Genomic DNA, 23,457 nt, shown 5'->3' on the forward strand with positions numbered 1-23,457 from the left:
TATTATAGAGGAAGTGACATAGCCTAATAAAACACAGACTGTCTGACAACAACCATTCTAATCCTATAATATCAGTGATTTCTAATTTTCTGAAGTAAAGTTCTGTCTTTCAGTCTATCTCTTCTGTATTCAGCTTATATTTAGTCACGCACTGTATTTTCTTTCATTCTATAGTTAAACTTCAAGGAAAACTAGTTCATACAGCACTCCGCGGAGGGTATAAAAATTATTTTCTCCAGATAAATATAAATCTGTTTATGACCTTCTTTTTTTTGTTGTTTTTCAGTGTTTCTGATTCCAAAATGGCTAGGGTAGCAAATTTGATTTTGTTATGGAAATACCTTGCACTGACAAGTGCTTTGACATATTTTTGTAAACATTGTTTTTGATTTACTCAATTACAACCCATTGAAAACTGACCTGCAGGCATCCAAGGCATGTTTGGTATAGGTTTTAAATAACAGAATCACAGAATCACAGAATTTCTAGGTTGGAAGAGACCTCAAGATCATCGAGTCCAACCTCTGACCTAACGCTAACAGTCCCCACTAAACCATATCCCTAAGCTCTACATCTAAACGTCTTTTAAAGACTTCCAGGGATGGTGACTCCACCACTTCCCTGGGCAGCCTGTTCCAGTGTCTAACAACCCTTTCAGTAAAGAAGTTCTTCCTAACATCCAGCCTAAAACTCCCCTGGCGCAACTTAAGCCCATTCCCCCTCGTCCTGTCACCAGGCACGTGGGAGAACAGGCCAACCCCCACCTCACTACAGTCTCCTTTAAGGTATCTGTAGAGAGCAATAAGGTCGCCCCTGAGCCTCCTCTTCTCCAGGCTGAACAAGCCCAGCTCCCTCAGCCGCTCCTCGTAGGACTTGTTCTCCAGGCCCCTCACCAGCTTCGTCGCCCTTCTCTGGACCCGCTCAAGCACCTCGATGTCCTTCTTGTAGCAAGGGGCCCAAAACTGAACACAGTACTCGAGGTGCGGCCTCACCAGAGCTGAGTACAGGGGGACGATCACCTCCCTAGCCCTGCTGGTCACACTGTTTCTGATACAAGCCAGGATGCCGTTGGCCTTCTTGGCCACCTGAGCACACTGCTGGCTCATATTCAGCGGACTGTCCACCATCACTCCCAGGTCCTTCTCTGCCTGGCAGCTCTCCAACCACTCATCTCCCAGCCTGTAGCTCTGCTTGGGGTTATTGCGCCCCAGGTGCAGGACCCGGCACTTGGCCTTGTTGAACTTCATGCAGTTGACCTCAGCCCATCGGTGCAGCCTATCCAGATCCTCCTGCAGAGCCTTCCTACCCTCAAGCAGATCGACACACACTTGGTGTCATCTGCAAACTTACTGAGGGTGCACTCAATGCCCTCGTCCAGATCATCGATGAAGATATTAAAGAGGACCGGCCCCAGCACCGAGCCCTGGGGGACGCCACTAGTGACTGGCCTCCAACTGGACTTGACTCCATTTACCACAACTCTTTGGGCCCGGCCATCCAGCCAGTTTCTAACCCAACGAAGCGCGCGCCAGTCCAAGTCAAGAGCAGCCAGTTTCTTGAGGAGAATGCTGTGGGAGACGGTGTCAAAAGCCTTGCTGAAGTCAAGGTAGACCACATCCACAGCCTTTCCCTTGTCCACCCATTGTGTCACTTTGTCATAGAAGGAGATCAGGTTTGTCAAGCAGGATTTGCCTTCCATAAACCCATGCTGACTGGGCCTGATTGCCTGCTTGCCCTGCAAGTGCCTCATGATGACTCTCAAGAGGTTCTGCTCCATGAGCTTCCCTGGTACTGAGGTCAAACTGACAGGCCTGTAGTTACCCGGGTCTGCCCTCCGGCCCTTCTTGTAGATGGGCGTCACATTTACTAGCCGCCAGTCAACAGGGACCTCCCCGGATAGCCAGGACTGCTGATAAATGATGGATAGGGGCTTGGCCAGCTCCTCCGCCAGTTCTCTCAGTACCCTTGGGTGGATCCCATCCGGCCCCATCGATTTGTGCACATCCAAGTGCCATACCAGGTCACCAACCAGTTCTTCGCGGATAGTAAGGGCCACATCCTGCTCCCAAACTTTTGAGTGGCTCCAAGATCAAAAAAAAAGTTGTGGTTTCAATGCAAACTCAATTACTAAATGTCCAAAGTGAATGTGAGATGTGCGTTCTTCAAAGACCTTTTTGTACATTGAACACCAGTTGTAGCAAGCTTTAAGATTCTTCTTGTTACACAACCCAGTCCTGATTTGCTGAAACAATTGGCCTTTGGCTGTCCAAACTGTGGAAGAGGTAGTTAGTTTCATGTAGGTACATCAGTCACTTAAATAAACCATGTGCAAGTACTTTTCAGAAACATAATAGCGTTAAGTACATTTTTAAATGCCTTCTCCAAGTGCAGGGTAGTTATACATTCGTCTACCCTAATGGCATTACTATTCATGTAGGTCTTGATGCAACATGCCTTATAAATAGTTATAGATAGGTATTTTGTCATCATTAGAAGTAAAATCTAAGCTTCTTTACATTACTTCCTCATAGCATGCTCACTTATACCACAAACGTATTGATATCAAAGTTCAATCTCAAAGTGTCAGTAAAACAAGGTAAACTACACCATGGATGGCAGATGCTTTGGCTGCTGCAGTCCCCATGATCTCAGGGTAGTGGCACAAATGAAAGGTGCAGCTCAAGAATTTGAATATCCTATCTGTTACTTCTCACTGACAGGGATACTGTCTTTTTTTATGGGCTGTATGAGTTTCTTGAATATTTTTGTGTTCTGGTTTCACTGACCACTACAAACAACACTGAGCTATTAAAAATGACAACTTTTAAGGTAGGTATTGGAGGTTATTTTGAAAAATTAGTTGTTTAGGTTCAGCAGTACAAACTATACCATAGTTCTTCAGCCATTGTAAATGATCTTATGAATATTTTTTATATTTAAGGTGAATTTGGAGAAGTATGCAGTGGACGGCTGAAGACACCAGGAAAAAGAGAGATACCTGTTGCAATTAAAACTCTGAAAGGTGGCTATATGGACAGACAGAGAAGAGATTTCCTGAGAGAAGCTAGTATAATGGGACAATTTGATCACCCAAATATAATTCGCCTTGAAGGAGTTGTTACAAAAAGTAAGTTACTATTATGAGTTTTTTCTTTGTTTTCCCATTCTGTGCCTTTTAGTATTGATATTAAGCATTGCTTCTGCATTTGATATGGATTACAGTCCTGAGAAATGATCCAAATCATAAGGTGATGGCAAATACTGCAGAGATACAGATCACATTGGGAAATGTATAGCCTGTCTGTTTTCAATTAGAAATGTGTTGGCTTTTTGTTTTTTGCTTTTTACTAAAAATCCTCCTCATTCATATTAAACCTTTACAGGTTCCTACGAAATAGCACTGCAGATTTTGCTTAGGGGCAAGTGGAATTCAGCAGAGGAAACCATAAATGTAACTGAGTTGACAGTAAGGTCAATTCACCTTGTAGAGTTTGTACGGTAGCAGCTATATTTTTCTTTTTCACAAGTACTCACTCTACTCAGTTAATTTTGCTGGTTTTGGTGCCAGAAGAGATCAAATTCCTATTTTAAAGAAATAAAAATGTAAATTATTTTAAACTTGTTATACAATTGCAAATGATTTTCTAAAATTCCGGAATAATCTATGATAATGTTTTACTCTTTATATGTATTTGCAGCTGCCGAGAGGCTAACAATCTTGTCTCTGAAGTCTAGCATTTTTATCTGGGCTTTGAATCTTTCTGAAATGCTAAAATATATATTTATCATTTAAGTATTATTTAGAAGTCTTATTATCAGGCATGTAATTGTTTAATGGCATCTTTTTGCTGCACTGAATTACAAAACTCACAAGACATACTCTTCTCATAATCGTTGCCTCAGCCAAGCTATGTTGTTTGCAGATTTGCAGTGCTTTCATATATTTCTCTTCTAAAGTGGTTGTAGAACTTGTGACAAGATAAACTGTTGTGTGTATAAATCAATGATGCCCTCTTACCTTCACAGTAGATACAATAAATATGAATATTTCTTGTTTTCACCTTGTTACAATATCAAAAGCTATGTTTGGAAAACACAGCATACTAGAACAGAGAGAAAATTATATCTCCTGAACTCATGTCATTGGAATGGAATTTCAGTAGATTTACAGGATGACCTTGTGCAAATCTGTCTCTCTCTGGTTCTAAATTAAGATGAAGAGGATCAATTTGTTCTTCTTCACACAGTATTGCGAAAAATAAATTCATTACTATTTAGGAATGTTTGGTTACTAGACTAACAAAATCCATTATGTTGCAGACTTCTGGAAAGATATGGCTTAATCTCCATTTCTGTACTGTCAGTAGCTGCTCTGCCAACAAAAACAAACAAACAAACAAAAAAAACCCACAAGCCAATGCTGGCTGAGCAGCACTGGATATCTTTGTAAAGATATGTAAATACGTAGGTACTTACCTGAGTTTAGCTCCTTGATTCATAATGAGCAGTAGAGCAGCAATTCAAATTTCACCAGTCTTCACCAGTTTCAGAATCTGCCTGGTGGATCTAGTATTGTATGTCTCATCTCTTAACAAGGCTAAGGGCCTTAATTTATGAACATTGTTTAAATCCAATTAGTTGGAGCACACAGACTACAGAATAATGTACTTGGCAATGGCATGATTGTTTAATCTTTGCCACACTTATAAATTTTGTTTCTGTAATGTCTCATCATCAGTCTAGAGTGAAATGAAAATTGCATTAAGGAAACAGAAACAAACAGATAAATCAGTGCTCTAACAGTAGAGTATTTGTTCCTGTTCTACAGGAAGAGTGGTTATAGACAACCTTAAGTCAAGAAATTATCATTAGCAGTTGTGCTTTTCTCTCAGGGGCCTACACACTTCATTAGTGGCTTTAGAATGCTTGCTTAGAGGGCAAGAATAGCAGATGCAACTGTTACAGTCACACTGTCCTATAAAACTATGCACACCTCTCAGATATAAAAGAAAAATTTGAAAGCAAATATTTTTGAGGTCAGGCAGGTTTAAAACATGACAATTACACAACAATAATTATATAGTGAAAAGAATACATGGATTATCAACAAATTTTATCCAAAGGCCTGGAAAGTGCAGGTTATATAAAATACAAAGTGCAAAGTTGTACAGTACTGCTCTGCTGCAGAGAAGAAGCTAGGAAGCAATGGATAGATAACATGCACTCTGCTATGCCAGTTTTTTGCCATGCTTTTGCCAGTTTGTCTTTAGGTTGTTACCTTTTATGCTTTCCCATCTGTGGTTATTAGAGAATAGCATGGGTTCAGCTGGGAGCAGAACGGTTACCTTGTATTTCCCTAAATGCAGAATCTAAGATTGCACAAGGGAAAGAAATTTCCTATGACTAAAAGGTGTGCTATAAAAGTCAGACAGAACCTTGGCCTAGCCAAATTATTTATGTAATGATACCATGATTAAAAGGTGTTCTGCATTAAAATTTAGATTAATAATAGCAGAAACTATTTATGTGATGTGCATTTCAGTTCTGCTAACCTATAAAGGGACATCGGATGCAGTAAGCTTGATTAATAGAAGTATAATGCTGTTTTTAGCACATGCTTTCCACTTTATAACCATTAGTCATTAACTTTTAGCAGTTGCTAATATATATTGCATCAGTTTGTAAGCAGTACCTTCCATTACAATGTCATTGACTATTGAACAAAAAAGGAAAAGGATTTGATTGTAATAAACAGAAGTGCTCTACCAGATCGATAGCTATTGACTGGGGCAATAACAAATTTGCCTGTTCATTGCAAACAAGAGCCTTTATCTGGTGCTACCAGCTCAGCAGATGTTAACTTTTAAATTATACTGTTTCCAAAATTGCTATGGAATATGTACTGTAGAGAGTGAAAAATGCTAAACTAAGCCTGCTCAAAAGTCAGTCTTCAACAGAGTTTTAATCCTCTGTTCCAATTGCTTCATTTCTCATTTTTGCTAACTGCAGTCCCTAATCGCAGTTAACAGTAGGCAGAATTGTTGCTGTAGCAAATACTCTGTGCTAATAGAGAGTTCGTTTCAAGGGCAATTTGCCAGGCCAAGGCAAATACACTGTAGCACAGAATCTGGACCCAGTAGTTCACTCATTTTGCTAACCAGAAGTCACAAAGGAAATTTTATTCCTGTTTGTTTTGTTTTAGCAGCACCACTCCTTTCATGGTTTGTCAGAAAAGACTGCAGATTTGCCTAGCAAATTGATGAGAGTTGCTTAGCACACTACAAAACCATACATGTTTCCCTTCCGACTCATACCAGCACAGTGATAATTTCGGGAGCTCTTCGTTGGTGTCTGAGGACATGCTCAAGCAAGCTGCGTGTCATTGTCCAAACACTTAGTGTCATTGTCCAAACACTTAGTGTCATTGTCCACTACACTTTGATAAACAGGTATAAGAAAAATAAAACTTTCTTCTTCACAGCAAGCATGTGTAACCAATGCTGAGATCTGGGCTACAGAGAAATAAGATGCATCTTCCATACCTACACCGTGCTGAAGTCTGTTTTAGGCTTCCCATGTGAAGTCTGTAAAGTAAATAAAAGCTGTGTTTACAGCAAACACCTGCCAACATGACTGTATCTACAAGACACACCAAGAAAATGATCTCTGACTATTTTAACTGTGCTGGGAGAAATCATTGTTGTGGTACAGTTGCACCAACCAAACAGGAATCTGTAGTTAATTTACTTTGACTGTATCTTACACAATAGTTTAAAGCATAGCCTTGTCAGTATGGTATAATACTGTGTCAGAACAAAGTATCAATGCACGCAAGTGCTTTTTTATCGCCATAGTCTTAGTTTGTTCCCCTCCCTCTCAGACTTTATCCCAAATAACTCTCAATTGTTAAAATTAATTCCTAAATAAGTGCTTTGGTTTCCAAACTTTTCATACTGGAGGACTCACACATGTCACCATGACGAGTGGAATCTTTTTAAGGCTCAGTCTTCTTGCAAAATAGGTTACCTTTCAGGATTTGTATTGAAATACATAATTAACATCGATAGTACTAAGTTATTTTTACACACACACATGCATGTGGGTATTTCAGACAATGCATGCAAACTACCATGCATTTCAGCAAGGCTTTTGACACCGTCTCCCACAGCATTCTCCTCAAGAAACTGGCTGCTCTTGACTTGGACTGGCGCACGCTTCGTTGGGTTGGAAACTGGCTGGATAGCCGGGCCCAAAGAGTCATGGTAAATGGAGTCAAGTGCAGTTGGAGGCCGGTCACTAGTGGCGTTCCCCAGGGCTCGGTGCTGGGGCCGGTCCTCTTTAATATCTTCATCGATGATCTGGACGAGGGCATTGAGTGCACCCTCAGTAAGTTTGCAGATGACACCAAGCTAGGTGCGTGTGTCGATCTGCTCGAGGGTAGGAAAGCTCTGCAGGAGGATCTGGATAGGCTGCACCGATGGGCTGAGGTCAACTGTATGAAGTTCAACAAGGCCAAGTGCCGGGTCCTGCACCTGGGGCGTAATAACCCCAAGCAGAGCTACAGGCTGGGAGATGAGTGGTTGGAGAGCTGCCAGGCAGAGAAGGACCTGGGAGTGATGGTGGACAGTTGGCTGAATATGAGCCAGCAGTGTGCTCAGGTGGCCAAGAAGGCCAACGGCATCCTGGCTTGTATCAGAAACAGTGTGACCAGCAGGGCTAGGGAGGTGATTGTCCCCCTGTACTCAGCTCTGGTGAGGCCGCACCTCGAGTACTGTGTTCAGTTTTGGGCCCCTCGCTACAAGAAGGACATCGAGGTGCTTGAGCGGGTCCAGATAAGGGCGACGAAGCTGCTGAGGGGCCTGGAGAACAAGTCCTACGAGGAGCGGCTGAGGGAGCTGGGCTTGTTCAGCCTGGAGAAGAGGAGGCTCAGGGGCGACCTTATTGCTCTCTACAGATACCTTAAAGGAGGCTGTAGTGAGGTGGGGGTTGGTCTATTTTCCCACGTGCCTGGTGACAGGACGAGGGGGAATGGGCTTAAGTTGCGCCGGGGGAGTTTTAGGCTGGATGTTAGGAAGAACTTCTTTACTGAAAGGGTTGTTAGACACTGGAACAGGCTGCCCAGGGAAGTGGTGGAGTCACCATCCCTCGAAGTCTTTAAAAGACGTTTAGATGTAGAGCTTAGGGATATGGTTTGGTGGGGACTGTTAGTGTTAGGTTAGAGGTTGGACTCGATGATCTTGAGGTCTCTTCCAACCTAGAAATTCTGTGATTCTGTGATTTAATTTATTGAAGGTTGCTGCCAGGAATTAATACTGAATACTTCGTTCTCCTAAATGATACATACTAAAAATAAATTATCCCTTAAACCTCTGGAAAAATATTTTTTCTTATACTAATTACAATCTGAGGATCGCTTTACAGAAATTAAATGGTCATTATGGTTTTCTGAAGTTCAAATCAGTCACATTTCTGTGTTCTGCTTTTCTGTTTTGCAGCAAGCAAGCTATACATTATAACCGTCAACTCTGCTGTAACATCTTTCACAGGATGATAAGCAGTGAAGAAAAAGCATATTGTCAAACAGTCAAAGAGCTAACATCTTGTTAGCAGCAGCTTAATCTGACCATGATATGTTATCTAACACAAGTAAACTTCTGTAATTCTGCTTTTATATTTTATGTCTGAGAAACAGGATTTCACTTTCTTCAGGATCCTTTGCTTTCAGATGTCTGCATTCAGTCATGTAGGACCTGTCTTTCAAAGATATTTAGATGCTTTGATGTGAGATGCTGTTCTAGTAGAAAAATAGGTGACACAAGTCATTTCTGCCAATAGCCTTAAAAAGAAGAAATCTGGTAGATAAGAAATCACCAGGGTTTTTTTGCTTGCTTGTTTGTTTGTTTTGTTTTTTAAGGAAAAACGTGATCATCAATTTGCATGATTAACATCACGATTAAATGCAAATGATTGCATTTCCATGTATCTTCTGGATAAAGTATTCAATGTCTTCCTCTACCATAAAACTAGAGAAGAGTGTGGTGCATTAAGTTAAAAGGCAAGACAGATACAGTATGTAGGTGATATGTGTAGGGTTGGGGCTTTTTTTACAACTGTAACCGTACGATTTCATGAGTAACAGGGATACATTGTGCTGACAGGTTTGCTGTAGAAACATGGCTGATCCATTGCTTGTGTACCAAAACCATATGAGCAATGATGAGAAAAATTATAAAATGTGTATGTTTTCACAGTCAACAGATAAGGGAGCGAGGGGTTTAAAGAGTGTATAAAAAGCAATCAATAATCCAGATTCACAAGTTGTCTTTAGTTGATTGATTTCTGTACTTTATTTCTTACTCTGTATAGAGGTATTAACACACTAGCAAAGTCCGATGAAAGCAGAAGCATTATTTAGTAAACTTCAACCTAATTGTTAAGTATTACAGTACTCTCAGAATTCAGGCAGGGTTACTGTGTCCTTATAAAATGCAAATTAAATAAATGCTTAATTTCTGCATTATTCTTCAATGTTAAATCATCCTCTCGTAATTCACAGAGTGTACAGGATAAGGCTTTGAAGGACGCTGAGCGGTCATCTTCTCTGTCTTCCTGCCCAAAGGCAGAATCAATTATATTTAAACTAGTCTTGATAGATGGTTGCCCATTCTGTTCTCAGAAACCTCATCTGGTGAAGCATCCACAGCCTCCCTTGCCAATCTGTTGAGTGTTTAACTATCCTCATACTTGGCCTTCCCAGTGCTAAATTGAATTATTTTTTTTTACTGCACCTTAAGGCCATTAACTCTTTTCCTACTTGTGGTGGAACAGTTTGAGCCTTTCCTCCTTGCAGCAGTATTTTACATTTGTAGACTATTTTAATGTCTTTACTGTCTTCAGTAAATCAGCCAGGTTCTGTCAAATCTTTCTGCATGGTATATGTTTGCTAGACCTTTGGTCATTCTTAATGCTTTCTTCTGGACTCCTTCCAGTCAGTTCATATCTTTTTTAAAGCATTATTTTCAGAAGTGGGTACTGTGGATGCTGAGCCTTACTTTCCTCTAGCAGGAAGGAAAGAATTATTTTAAATGTAAACGGTGTTACTCATGTTTAAGTACATGTGGTTTTCAGTAGCAACCATTGTTGGGGTTTATTTTGATTTATTATTACCCGTAGATCTTCCTCTGTGAAGGAGCTGGCCGTCTAGTCTTTCCTTCAGGATGTATTTTTGTGGTTAATTACTGCTGTCTCCATTGAACCGCTTTGTCTTCACAGAGTTTTGTTTCATGTTTTCTCAGACCTTTTGCCTAGCATGCCAAGTTGTTTTACTTTATGAGCCAAATCTCCAAGAGCTTCTTCCACTTTGGTGGTCTTTCTCAGGTTTAAAAACATGTTCTTGGTTCCATCACGATAGTTGTTCTGGCAAAAACAGAATAATAACAAAAGCCCTGGACCATACTATTTGAATTTTTCCAGATTGACAGTGAGCCACTGAGGACAGCTTCCCAGCTGCTACTATCCCAGCTGTACAATAGTTTCATTAAAAAAGGAAACTGTAATGCCCTGTGCCTACTGCGACCAGTCTGGGACATGCATACATGATATTACTGAAGCTCTTCTGTCTTTGAGACCTATTTGTCACAGGCAGAAATTAGGCTGCTGTATTCTTTGTTCTTAACAAATGCATGCAAGTTGTTAGTTACTACATCGTCATCTCCTAAATATTTACGAATGTTTCGATTATTTTTTTCAAGTTCTTAGAAGTTAGTTTAAGTTCTTCATATCTTTTTAAAGCATTTCTTTGTGGTAAACTTCATGAGGCACCCCTTGATCAAGTAAAATTGAGACTGATATAAGTCTTGAAACTTGCAACTCCTATAGCCGTCTTTTTCATACTCAGCAAGTACGCCGATGACACAAAGCTGGGAGGAGTGGCTGACATGCCAGGAGGCTGTGTTGCCATTCAGCGAGCCCTGGACTGGCTGGAGAGATGGGCAGGAAGAAACCAAATGAGATTTAATAAGAGCAAGTGTAGAGTCCTGCACCTGGGAAGGAACAACGCAAAGTATCAGTACAGGCTGGGGGACGACCTGCTGGAGAGGAGCTCTGAGGAGAAGGCCCTGGGGGTCCTGGTGGACGACAGGTTGACCATGAGCCAGCAGTGTGCCCTTGTGGCCAAGAGGGCTAATGGGATCCTGGTGTGTGGCCAGCAGGTTAAGGGAGGTGATCCTCCCCCTCTACTCTGCCCTGGTCAGGCCTCACCTGGAGTACTGTGTCCAGTTCTGGGCTCCCTGGTACAAGAAAGACAGGGATCTCCTGGAAAGGAGGGCCACAAAGATGATATGGGGCCTGGAGCATCTTCCCTATGAAGAAAGGCTGAGAGAACTAGGTCTGTTCAGCCTGGAGAAGAGAAGACTGAGAGGGGATTTCCTCAGTGTATATAAATATCTGAGGGGTGGGGGGCAGAAGGATGCAGCCAACTTCTTCTCAGTGGTTTGTGGGAGTAAGACAAGGGGTAGAGGCTGCAAGTTAGAACACAGGAAGTTCCACACGGACATGCGAAAGAACTTCACGGTGAGGGTGACGGAGTATTGGAACAGGCTGCCTAGGGAGGTTGTGGAGTCTCCTTCTCTGGAGATATTCAAGGCCTGTCTGGACACCTATCTGGGCAGCCTGCTCTGAGGAACCAGCCTTGCCAAGGGGGTTGGACCCGATGATCTTTTGAGGTCCCTTCCAACCCCTACAGTTCTGTGATTCTGTGATTATGCAGACCAACAGTAAAGAAATGAACTAGAAATCAAATTGTAATGAGCACATGCAAATGTTGTTGGTATGATCTGTTTCATCATTTCAGTTCATTCCATCCACATTGTCGTATCCTTTAGAGATCATCATAAATTAGTTATATGCCTGTGGAGATTATGTAATTCAGTTGTTACCAAGTCTAGTTGATTGGGAAAACAGAAAAGCTAAAATGTTAAATAAAAAAAAAAAAAAAGATTAAAAATGACCACAAAAACCATTGTGTCTTATAACTTCAGTTTTGCAAATTCAGCCAAGACTTTGAATGTTGATATTGCTCTCTATTTGAAATGTTGAAATTCCTCTCAAATACAGCTTCTGTGAAAGTGCCAGCCAAACATCGTTGGAAGTTACGGCTGCAAAATCATGAGCCCTGCTCAGTCATGAGCTCCTTGAAAGGGAGAGAAAAGCAGACAGCACCATTGCTGGCCCATATCAGAGTCAGGAGCCCTCTTACTATCTTATGCTCTGCAAAATCAGAACAGATACTGCTGGAATAACTGGAACTACATTAGTTTTAAAACCAATGACAAAGGAAAAGCACACACTGAGTATTTTACCTACCTTAAAAGGTAGGTGTATTTTTTTTCCTTCCTTTGTCTATCAGTCAGAAAAGAAAAAGGAGTCTCCATCTCACTACACATATATTAAAGGGAGATGTCATTGACATAATCTAGGACTCAATGCAGTTCAAAGAACTCTACCCCCAGAGACTAGGTACTCACTGTAGCAGCTTAAAAGATATTTTTCTTACAATCTTCAAGAGAGACATGAAAAATCATGGGTCGTTTCTCATTTCTGAGCTGTTTATACTTATGTTTTTGCTGTTCACTGATACTTTTTTTTGGTGTATATTCATTTTCTTCAAATTCGGTCTTATACTGCTTAACATAATAAAATCAAAACCCATCAGTGTTAAGGCTGTATAACAGGTCTGTGTTCCATAATGGAGCTGTTGAGTGTTAGGCTGCAAACCATGTAAAATCAGGTATGATTAATAAGAGTATCAGAAAATGAAATGGGTAATGTGTTTGAATTGCAAGGAGAGGTTAAACAGACTAAGGTGAAGACTACAGAAAAAAATTGACAAAATCAGAAAATAACAATGAATCACTGTAGAGACACAAAGAATTTATTAGGTGTTGATTCAAGGCATGTTAACTACAAAGTATGGAAGATACGGCAATTGAATTAGTACAGACAGCAATAATCAAAAACCAATCAATATTAATAGAACTTCTGTGCTCTTCACTGCCAAGAAAAAAATATTTATGCATTTATTTTTGTCCTTGGCATGGAACTACAGATGGGCACTTTCCCACTACAGAGCAGCATAAGAATTTAAACTCTAAACTGATTCTTGTGGAGGAATGTGTAGCATGTATAGTACGTATCTGCCTAAATTTGAATAGTAAGAGTGATTAAATCATCTGAAAGTAGAAAATGAAAATCCTTATGCACAACTATAATATTTAGTCTGGGGGAATTTGAGGAAAGTACCGAGGAAGAAGTAGATTATAGGATGCTACTTAGAATACGAGCTTGTGTGGATCATGATGTAATGTAGTTAGGAACAATGTCTCATTGCCTTGGAGTATATTTACTTATTATCTTCCTTTCTTTTGTGCTGCCATTAGTCTCTTAGTTTCCAGCTGTGGTTCTTGAACTACCAGTCACTTAAAAAATAGAAGTGACAATAAAGCTATTGCAGGCTGCAGTGATGGAAGATAAGATCTTGTATCAGATAGACTGTCATATATATCTCTATATTTTTATGGATTACAGTTGGTTCTTGAAAATAAGCTAAAAGATGTGTCTGGCTTAAGGTAGAAACCTTATCATACCAGGTTTTACTGTCGTGTTGTTCCATGATCTTCTGAGTTAAGATGTTACCATAAGATTACACTTTTATGTAAGAAATCTAGATTAGATACCAAACTAAAGGAAATAATTTGATGTTTCTCTCCCATGGGGGTGCTGGATCTACGGCCAAGTCTAATACTTAGAAACACAGCTTCTCCTTGAGGTGACAAGATGAAAAATGAAAGACATAATCATGGTAATTGTCAAGTCCCCGTTGTTACTTTTTTTAAAAAAAGAAACAGCTACCATTCTCACTGGCTTCACTAAATTCAAATTTACAGGAGTGTATAAAACATAATATATCCCTGCTGTTTTTGATGTGATACAAAGTTATTCTCAATGTATTATCTTAATGCTGTCTAAAGTTTGCCTATTGCTGAAGAGTTCTTCACCATCATGATTTTGCTCGCATTTTCTGGCTCTTTTGGTGAGCATACTGCCTGACATGTATGGAGAGAATTTTGTGGAGATGTGCAAGTTTTTTTCTAAAGTCCTTGGAAATACAATACAGGATACAGAGGGCTATTAAAGTTATAATCATTGCAACTAAATAATTTAATAATGATCAAACCTTATTTCAGAAGAGCTGCCAAAGGTAGTGAATGTCATAAAGAATATTATTTTTTCTTTAGTCTGGTGCAATTTAGGCACCTAAGGATGGAGTTATATATCTTAGTACTTCTGCAAACCTTAGGAAATTCATAAGTCTCATTAAAGTAAACAGGTACGTGGTAGCAACTCAATTTTTTTTGGTAATTTGAGATGTTTAAATAACTTTTAAAAACTGATGTAAATGTCTGTGTTGTGACTGAAAATAGGCCATAGTTATCTATGCATTCTAATATGGGGTAGACTGACAGTTTTTATGGGCATGCTAGTATTGGTCTTAGTACTTTCAACCATGTTATGCTGCTGCATTTTATCACCAGCTGAGTTAAAGCCTTCACTGGAGAAACAAAAGAATACGTTGTGTAAATATTCCCTAATTCACCTAATGTGCAAAGTTAAATAGGTTGGCTTGTGTGCTTGAACTTGGGATGATGGAATTAATTTTTGTGTGAGCCATTAGAATTTTTCCAGAAAATCTGCACCCCTTCTCTGATTCACATATCTTTAATAGGTTAATACAGAAGGACAAGTTAAGGTCCTTAGATTTACCAGAAGTAGAGTAAGAAAGAGGTTCATGATCGATGTCTTGTCACCCCAAAATAGACTAGGGATCGAGGTAACTGGTAGTTCGTCACATATATTTATGGTAGTGGTTATCCAGATCTCACCCATGTTGTCTTATAAACCTCTGCCTGAAGAAGTTGTATTGTGGACTTGACTACAGCTTAAAGACTCATACCTACATTTCTAATGGAAGGCATCAAGCCTGAGATATCTTTAACAGGAGATTCATGTTGAAGAAGCAGCATTAAAATATGGACTGATAATCTTCTGTAAACAATCTGATACTACATTTCATGGAAACATGAAGTTTGAAGTGAGGAAAAGAAACCTTTGGTTATTTACAATACCAACATCTTTCTAATACCAGGATTACCATAAACAACTATAGCTGTGGTACTTTGGATGGTACAGAAAGAGATCAAAAGATAAGAGGAATTTCTTGAGAAAGAGGTAATACCAGTTTGTTGTAGCAAACTGCAGGTCAATTTGTCCCTTTATCTCAAAGCAAACACATTCTCCTCACGCAACAATCTAAGCACTTGTGTGGAGTATCACCAGTTGGGACATACTTCCCAAGAAGAGATCAGTTTTACAGTATACAGAAGTGAATGCTGCTGAAAGTAACAATTATCAGTGATCTTTGAGATATAGAAGTGAAATAGGCACATTATGCAATGAAAATCTGTTCAGACCCGTTTGATTTATAGACTGCTGAAAAATGCCATGTGTTGTCTGTGTTCTGCTCTGGAGAGCAAGTGAGAACTTTAATGAGAGAGGTTTGCATTGAATACACACCCCCCCATTTTGCTTACCCATGTCACTCAGCATTGCAGCTCCAGCCAAGGAGACAAATTATTTCTGCATCCACCATTCTTCTAGCATCATCATTATCATCCACGAAAAATAATAACATAATTTTAATAGTCTTCTTCTGTAAACTGCTTATTCAGAATCAATTCACTCAGCCCAGCACTGTGTTCTTTGTATATTCTTGACCCTCAAATTCCTTTCTTTGCTTCCTCTCTACTGTGAATCTTGGCTGTATCCATTTCACAGTCTGTAATTATCTTTCTGATTCTTAATACATACACAGTTCAGGTTCCAGATGAATAAATAATTTAGATGCAAACTGCCTGGGATCCATTCCAGACTCTTGAAGTTAAGGCTGGAAATGCAATTCACAAGAAATACTGCTTCTTAAATCTTACTGTTCTTCACAGATAAACATAGCCTTAGCACTGTTTATAAATCAGCAATAGATGGTAAAACTGTTGAGGGGAACACAATTGAAAGAAAGAAGCATGTGGAAAAAATAAGCATTTTTAAAACATCATAATTAGATGGTGTGAGTTTGCAGAGTATTCAATTTGAGTATGTTCTCTTAATATAAGCACAAAACATTAATGGCAATCCTGTAAACACGTTTTAAGAGAGAAATATATTCAGTCTGATATTCCTGAATAGATTCATGTCTACATCAATTGGTAAATATTGTCATTTTTCTACTAAACTTTAACAAGGTAATTTCTACTGAATGAAATTTGAAAGTAAATACGTTAAGCTGATAATGACTTCATTTCAATAATTCATCTAGAGGAGCATAGTACAGAATCTTTATAACAGTTGAAATCTGAAACAAACTACTGTACTGTTACTAGAATTCATATAATTTATTTCCTTTTTTTCCTGAAACAGCAGAAAGTTATTATATGCCCTAAAATGATAATAACTCACCTGCTTTGGAAATGAGTCTCCGCTTTTCCCTTTTTCTTGTTTTTCCTCTCAGCTGTAGGTGAGTACATTCTTCATCATTCAGAAATTGTTTTGCTATTTTAGATAAGGCTTGCAACTTCCTTCCAATTTTCAGTGAATGTCTTTAGGTGCATGGAAAATTTGACTTTTTCACCTGTTTAAATACTGACTGCCCAATATTCGTCGTGCTAGAATTAACTAAAATAAGGAAGATCAGATCAAAGAGGTTCTACCTCGTGACATTTATCCTTAAGGATTGAGATTCAGCCTTGAGACTGGGAGAAAATCCGCTGAATACGCTGATATCCACAAACAGATAATTAACTAGCAGAACCATTTGTCTTTGGTCAGTAGTACTGCCCATGCATATGGCGAAGTCCATCAGATATCAGGAGAAGCCTGAGTTCTGGCTTCTAGCACAGTTTATCAAGTGTGTGCTGGGATAACTTCCTTAGGCCTATGATTATTTCTCTTAGATTTAGCACATAGATTTGTAAATGTTGAGAATCTATACAGATATTACACTTCTACTCAGTTAACAATAATGAGCATCTTAGCATCACTTATTTTTAGGAGTCAGTGTTTGTAATGGAAAGAAAATCAAACCTTTGTACTTAATTTCACTGGTATTAGTGAAATGTGAATTGTTAATGGTATTAACATGAATAGTGAATGGAATTGTGAATTGACGTGATCATCCTCAATGTCAATTTATAATCTATGTTTGTGTAACAAAAAAAGGAAAACCACTTTTTGTCAGGTGACTCTCTGGAAATTCAGCCCCAATTGTTCTCCTGAAAGCAGTGCATCCTTAGTTGCTGTCTACAATTGGAGAGGGTTTATCTTGTGAACAAAGAGGTTTTAATTCTTGTTCACACTTACAGACTAGAAAGACCAAAAAAAAAGTAGATAACCAGAGTTTTAATTGCAGATCTGCATATTTTACAGCAAGGTAAATCGATACATCCATTCTCAGATATCATACATGAAAAGATACTTTACTCATTAAATTAAAACCCACTGCAATTTTTAAACATGAAGTTCAAAATTATAACCTTTATGATCTTTCTTTTTATGGAAATACCATAAAAAAGAACACCTAGAAATTTAAAACTTCTTAACCATCCCATTTATAAGACCCCATCAATATATCACATGAGATATTCCTCTCTTGAAGGATGAAGAATTCCACAGCATAGGAACTCTCAGATTTTACTGAAGATCTTTCCTTCCAAAATCACAGAAACTAAGACTGAAATGAAAATAATATTGCAAAACGATGCATACAAAATCCCAAAGGTTTTGGCTGAAATTGCAGACTATGCTTTTTTCCACCATGAAAAATACAATTTTAAAGTATTTTGCTTCCAGCTAATTTGATAATACATGCATGGCCATGAAATCCAAATGCACAGCATACATTGCTTGGAACAGCCTTCTGAGTTTGTACGTATCCATAAATGCATAGAGATTTCAGAGTCCTTGTTTAGCATTGTGTTAAAGCTATTTTCAGTTTAAGCACTGTCTGAAAAATACTTCTTTAATAGACAATTTAAACATAGACAGATTGTTTTATCTGTAACAGAAGCACAGTATTTCCAATTACTATTCCATTAAGACTGCAAAGATGATTCAACACAACAGTTGTTATTGCTGTTAAAAGCCTTAATCATATTAATGTTGTCACACCAGTCTTCTCAGCAACCAGAAATTCAGTGTGCATTGACATTTAACACATAACAAAATAAATGGCTCTAAGTGTTTGTTGAACTCTTTTCAAGCAATTCCCTCATTTTTTTCCCCCAAATTGCCTGTTTGTCTAGAAGTGGCGAGGGAAATTAAATTAGATGTTAATATTCCACTCAAATATTCTGTAACTTCTATTTGTTCCTCCTTAGGAATTGTAAGCTTCTTCCAGCATTTGCTTTTTCTCCCAGAGAAGTCCTAAGTAAAGCCAAAACTTGCTCTAACTGGGATTTTCTAATATCATCTTATTCTATGTAAATATTCCTAAATCTGGATTTATTTCCAGCTGCCAATCAAGAAATAAGAGAACTTGTATTCTATGGGTTCATAGGAGAGCATTGTCTTTCACAAGATGTCAAGGTGAAACTCATCAGGGATGGAAAAATGAGCAGCAGCTTTGCCCTACCAAGTGTTTGTCATCTTCACGTTTCCAGATAGACCCTATGAAATTAAGTCTGGAGTGGGCTTTTCTATCAGTGGGCTTCTGTATAGAAAACAGCCTTTAAAAGTATTTTCCAACAAGAACTAGGTTAGAGCAGTCTACTTCTCAGAATTGAGGCCAAAACATGTGGATGCTTTGTTATTCCCAAATTAACAAAGAGGAGTTAAAAAAATCTTGCAGTAATCCTTCATAGTTGAGAAGCAAGTTGGTTCTAACTAAACATCTGAACATCTCAGGTCAAGGCTCTTCAAAATCATGACACAGTCCTAGAATAATCAAACACTGTAAAAAATATTCTCAGTTTTCTAATATTTTTTCTGAATATCCTTAGTATGTTCGTTTTGTATTTCTCTGGTTTTTTTTTGTTTTTTTTTTTTTTTTTTCTGAACTTACTAAAGCTTTTTTTTTAGAAACAAGCATGTCACAAATCAGCCAGAACTGGCTGATACATATTTGTATATACAGTTGTTTGTCACCGCTGGGCAGGTGTGATGCATCGAAATCTTTTCCAGACCTCTGTGTTAAGGTCTTTCATCAGTCCTTGTGTCTCATCTTCCCCACTTTTGCTTGCACTTTTATTTTTTACAAAGTGCACATATCTACGTACCCACTTTTCCTTCATCCATATATTTGTATTTCTAATGTTCACTTTTCTTCTGCTCTTTTTAATAAGTATATCTGATCCAAAACTTTTAAAAATGTGTTAAGGAATTTCTAGAAGTTTTGCTATTATTTGTTTGTTACTGAGAACTGATTTGTCAACAAAGGTGCAATCTTCTGTTTGCTGAATTTTTGTCTGCTTTAAACGTGTTATTTCCTATTGCTCTTAGGTTACATCTGTACCCCAGCCATTTTGCTTCCAGCATTTGTCACGAGTGACCTCATAGCTCTGTTTAAGAGCAATTTGTTAATGTAAATTCGTTTAAAACACTGGAAGACGTCTGTGAAATTTAGATCTCTAAATTTCTTAGAGATCTTTTCCTAAAGTATATTTTGATTTAAGCTCACCAATATTCAGAAAAACCATTTAGTGTTCATAAGCAATATTCATAGTCTGGGATGGTCTGAATTCCTGTTTTAAATGCATGGCACAGTTTATCCTTAGCTGAAATCACCATCACTGGCAACATGTCAGCACAAAAAAAAATGTCACTGGTCACTCTTTGATGTGTGGTGTTGCAGACAAGTTCCTGGAATCCTTCTTCTTCAAGATGCTGTCTTGACAGAAATAAAGTTATAACTAGGCCATCTTTTGGACTGAGATACTGAAACCCAGTTAAGTGATCTAGTTGCTCAGAGGCAGACAAAAGGTATGTGGTAGCTGCATCCTAGACTGAAACTCATTGCAGCTCCCTTCTGAATAGGACATAAAATTTTCTTTTCCATAGGCACATGTCAGGGAAATGGTATATACCCATGCAGCATCCTATGAGGAAGTGATGCCTCACAGTAATTAATCCTAAGAGTCCTCAAGTTTTCTAATAGAGACCTTACTTGGGTGAATATTCCCCGACAGATTCCTCTGAACTTCAGTGTTTATAGACACTGCTTTGTATTTGAAGTTGTGAAATTTCGTTGTCTGAAGAGGTTCTGTCAAATAATTGCCTATATTACCTAACTTCCAGACCATAAGGGGAGCAGAACAGGTGCAAAGCTCTTTTGCTGTTTTATATGTTCGCATGAGTTCCTTCCAAAGGAATTCTTGTTTCACTTGTTAAAAAATATCCCAATAAGCAATCCTCAGCTGCATGCCTCCAACAGTAGCGTATATTTAGTCTTCCTGTTTCTTTTTCCCATATACCTTGGCATTCTGCTAAACCTACTAACATAAATGATATGATTTCAGTTGTCATTTTTTCCTTGGAGATGAGTCAGGAAATGTATATTTCTAATTTAATTAGTCAGTCTACTTGGTAAATGAAGATGTCTATATTTTACTACAGTGAGATTAAAAGCTCAGGCTTCTTTAGAAGTTGCTTAGACAAATCATAGAATCATAGCCTGGGTTGGAAGGGACCTCAAAGATCACCACCCTGCCATGGGCAGGGACGCCGCCCACTAGGTTGCTGAGGTTGCTGAGGGCCTTAACTAACCTGGTCTTGAACACCTCCAGAGATGGGGCATCCACAGCCTCTCTGGGCAACCTGTTCCAGTGCCTCACCACCCTCTGAGTGAAGAATTTCCTCCTAACCTCTAATCTACATATTCCCTCTTTTAGTTTAAAAACATTTCTCCTTGTCCTGTCATTGTCTGATTGAGCTAAGAGTCACTTCCCATCTTTTTTTCCCTTTTGAAGTACTTCAAGTACTGAAAGGTTACAGTTAGGTCTCCTCAGAGCCTCCTCTTCTCCAGGCTGAACATCCCCAGCTCTCTCAGCCTTTCTACGTAAGAGAGGTGCTCCAGCCTCCAGATCATCTTTGTGGCCCTCCTCTGGATCCGCTCTAGCAGCCCCACATCCTTCTTGTGCTGGGGTCCCAGACCTGGGTGCAGTAGTCCAAGTGAGGCCTCACAAGGGCAGAGCAGAGGGGGACAATCACCTCCCTTGACCTGCTGGCTTGCTGCGTCCTGTTGATGCAGCCCAGGACACAGTTGGCCTCCTGGGCTGCAAGTGCACACTGCTGGCTTATGTTAAGCTTTTCATCCACCAGAATCCCCAGGTCGTTCTCTGTGGGGCTGCTCTCAATGAGTTTTCCCAGTGTGCTCATTTCTGGGATTGTCCTGGCCCAAGTGCAGCTCCTTGCACTTGGCCTTGTTGAACCTCATGTGGCTCACGTGGGCCCACTTCTCAAGCTTGTCCAGGTCCTTTTTGATGGCATCCCTTCCTTCTATAGTACTGACCACACCACTCAGCTTGCTGTCATCTGCAAATTTGCCGAGCCCTATTTTTGTTTGGATATATATTTGATAAATACCATAACAAGTAGGATCAAATAATTCAGCAATAGGGAGGAAAAAAAAAAAAAAAAGACGTAATTGTTAAAAAAAAGACATATAAAAAAAAAAAAAAAAAGACGTTATTGTTCTAATAAATACTTGATCTAGTTTGATTACTGCTTGAGGCTTCTATGTTGTTTCTTTTCCTTACATGGTATGTTACAGGATTTATTTAATACATACATCCTGCATCTTCAGTAGGCTTTCTAATAACCTACTTCAGACACATCATTAGTCACAGTGCAGAGACTTCAGAAATGCTCTCCTTTTTAAAAGCAAGTTTCCACAAGCTGCAGTAAGGTCATAAAAAAAAATAATCTGATAGTAAAATCTTTTTTTTTTTAAGTGCTTAGTTTGCTTCCAGAAAACTCAAGAGACTCTGTTGAACAGAACAAGCTGATGGCCCCACCCTCCCGTCCCTGCACAACAGAGCAACTTCAGGTCCCATCCCTGCAAGTCCATGGGGTCCAGATGCTGCCAGGACATCAGCTTAAGAGCTCCGATACTGGGGCAAAGGAGCCACAGCTGATGAGGAAGAGGTGGGATGTAGGTCACAGAGGACTGCTGGCAGTGTGCTGGTTCTGCAGTGTGTATGGGAGCAAAGCCGCTGGGAATGTTTTCATTCAGCAGGTGTGAGTAGGCATGTGCTGTCACTAACAGAGTAGGACTGGGTTTGTATCTGTCCTGCCATTCAGGCAGAAATCACAGTCTGTTTTATTCTACCAGTAGAGCACTGGGCGTGTTTCATGTCATTCTGTTCATCCATTCATTCATCTGTTCAGTACTTTTGTTGAGCCACATGACAGGACTTTCTTGCCTTTGTAGATCTAGGAATCTTCAGCAAAATTCTGCTGTTGCTAGCCCTAGGCTCTGGGATGTGCCTTTGCCACGGGGAGAAGTGGCTGTTCCTTCTGGCTGGCCATGCTGTTGTGATACAAGTGCTAATAAATGTGTGTGAATTAATGTATGCACTCTGGAGCTGAACAAAGCATATGTATTTCCTTTACCCAGCTATCTACTCTTGCCCTTCTGTTCTGTGTAGATAATACGCTACTAAAACCGTGCCAGTGTAGGATGCTATACAAGTGATTTCCCTATCAAATTCTATCATTTGTGGGCTGATATTCCCCCTGGAACAACAGACAAAGGCAGAAGGCAGGCTAATTGATTCAGCACTCCCCCACTGCCTCTCAGCACAAGCACTTAGCTGCAATAATTGTGAAAGAGAAGAACTGATGCTGGGCTATAAACTGGTATCACAGAACTCATTAAATGATGTATACTCCACGAACTGTCAGCTGTTGAGAGTATTATCATTTATTTTTACTCTTTCAATGCACTTTTTCAACTAATACCTATAACTAATGTATTTTCCTGTGTTAAGGTGGCATAATGTTCATCGTGGGTAACTGTGCACCAGGAGGGAGTTGTGGGATTTACTGTTGTTGTTTTGTTTGTTTGTTTTAATTATTGTTATTTATTTCCCATAATAAAATCATACCTGCAAGCTGCTATATAACAACTGTATTTCAGTGCACTCAGGAATCATGGCTCGATATTCACGTCTCATTTTCTCTTTCTAGAACCAGTAAGATGTTATACTAAAAGCTTTTTCCATTAGCATAACTCCACCCACTGGAAAAAGAATAATTTTCATACAAATGACAGAACATGTGTAAAACCCTAGACTCAGCATGATGTATGCTGACAGAATTGCATTTCTCAAAAAGGTTGTTTAGCTAAAGAAA

At 39.3% G+C, this 23,457-nt stretch overlaps 1 protein-coding gene across 13 annotated transcripts in view; it reads left to right on the forward strand.

The window, feature by feature from the left end:
* EPHA6 (EPH receptor A6) overlaps nucleotides 1-23,457 on the forward strand; it is a 520,880-nt gene that overhangs the window by 398,723 nt on the left and 98,700 nt on the right. For all 13 annotated transcript variants that reach the window (XM_072025112.1, XM_038183870.2, XM_072025089.1 and 10 more), the window contains one exon: nucleotides 2,942-3,127. In XM_072025112.1, the coding sequence (XP_071881213.1) occupies nucleotides 2,942-3,127 (186 nt within the window). The remainder of the gene's footprint in view (nucleotides 1-2,941; nucleotides 3,128-23,457) is intronic.

This window comes from Anas platyrhynchos, chromosome 1 (genome assembly GCF_047663525.1).
Source record: "Anas platyrhynchos isolate ZD024472 breed Pekin duck chromosome 1, IASCAAS_PekinDuck_T2T, whole genome shotgun sequence".
In the NCBI taxonomy this organism is placed as follows: domain Eukaryota; kingdom Metazoa; phylum Chordata; class Aves; order Anseriformes; family Anatidae; genus Anas; species Anas platyrhynchos.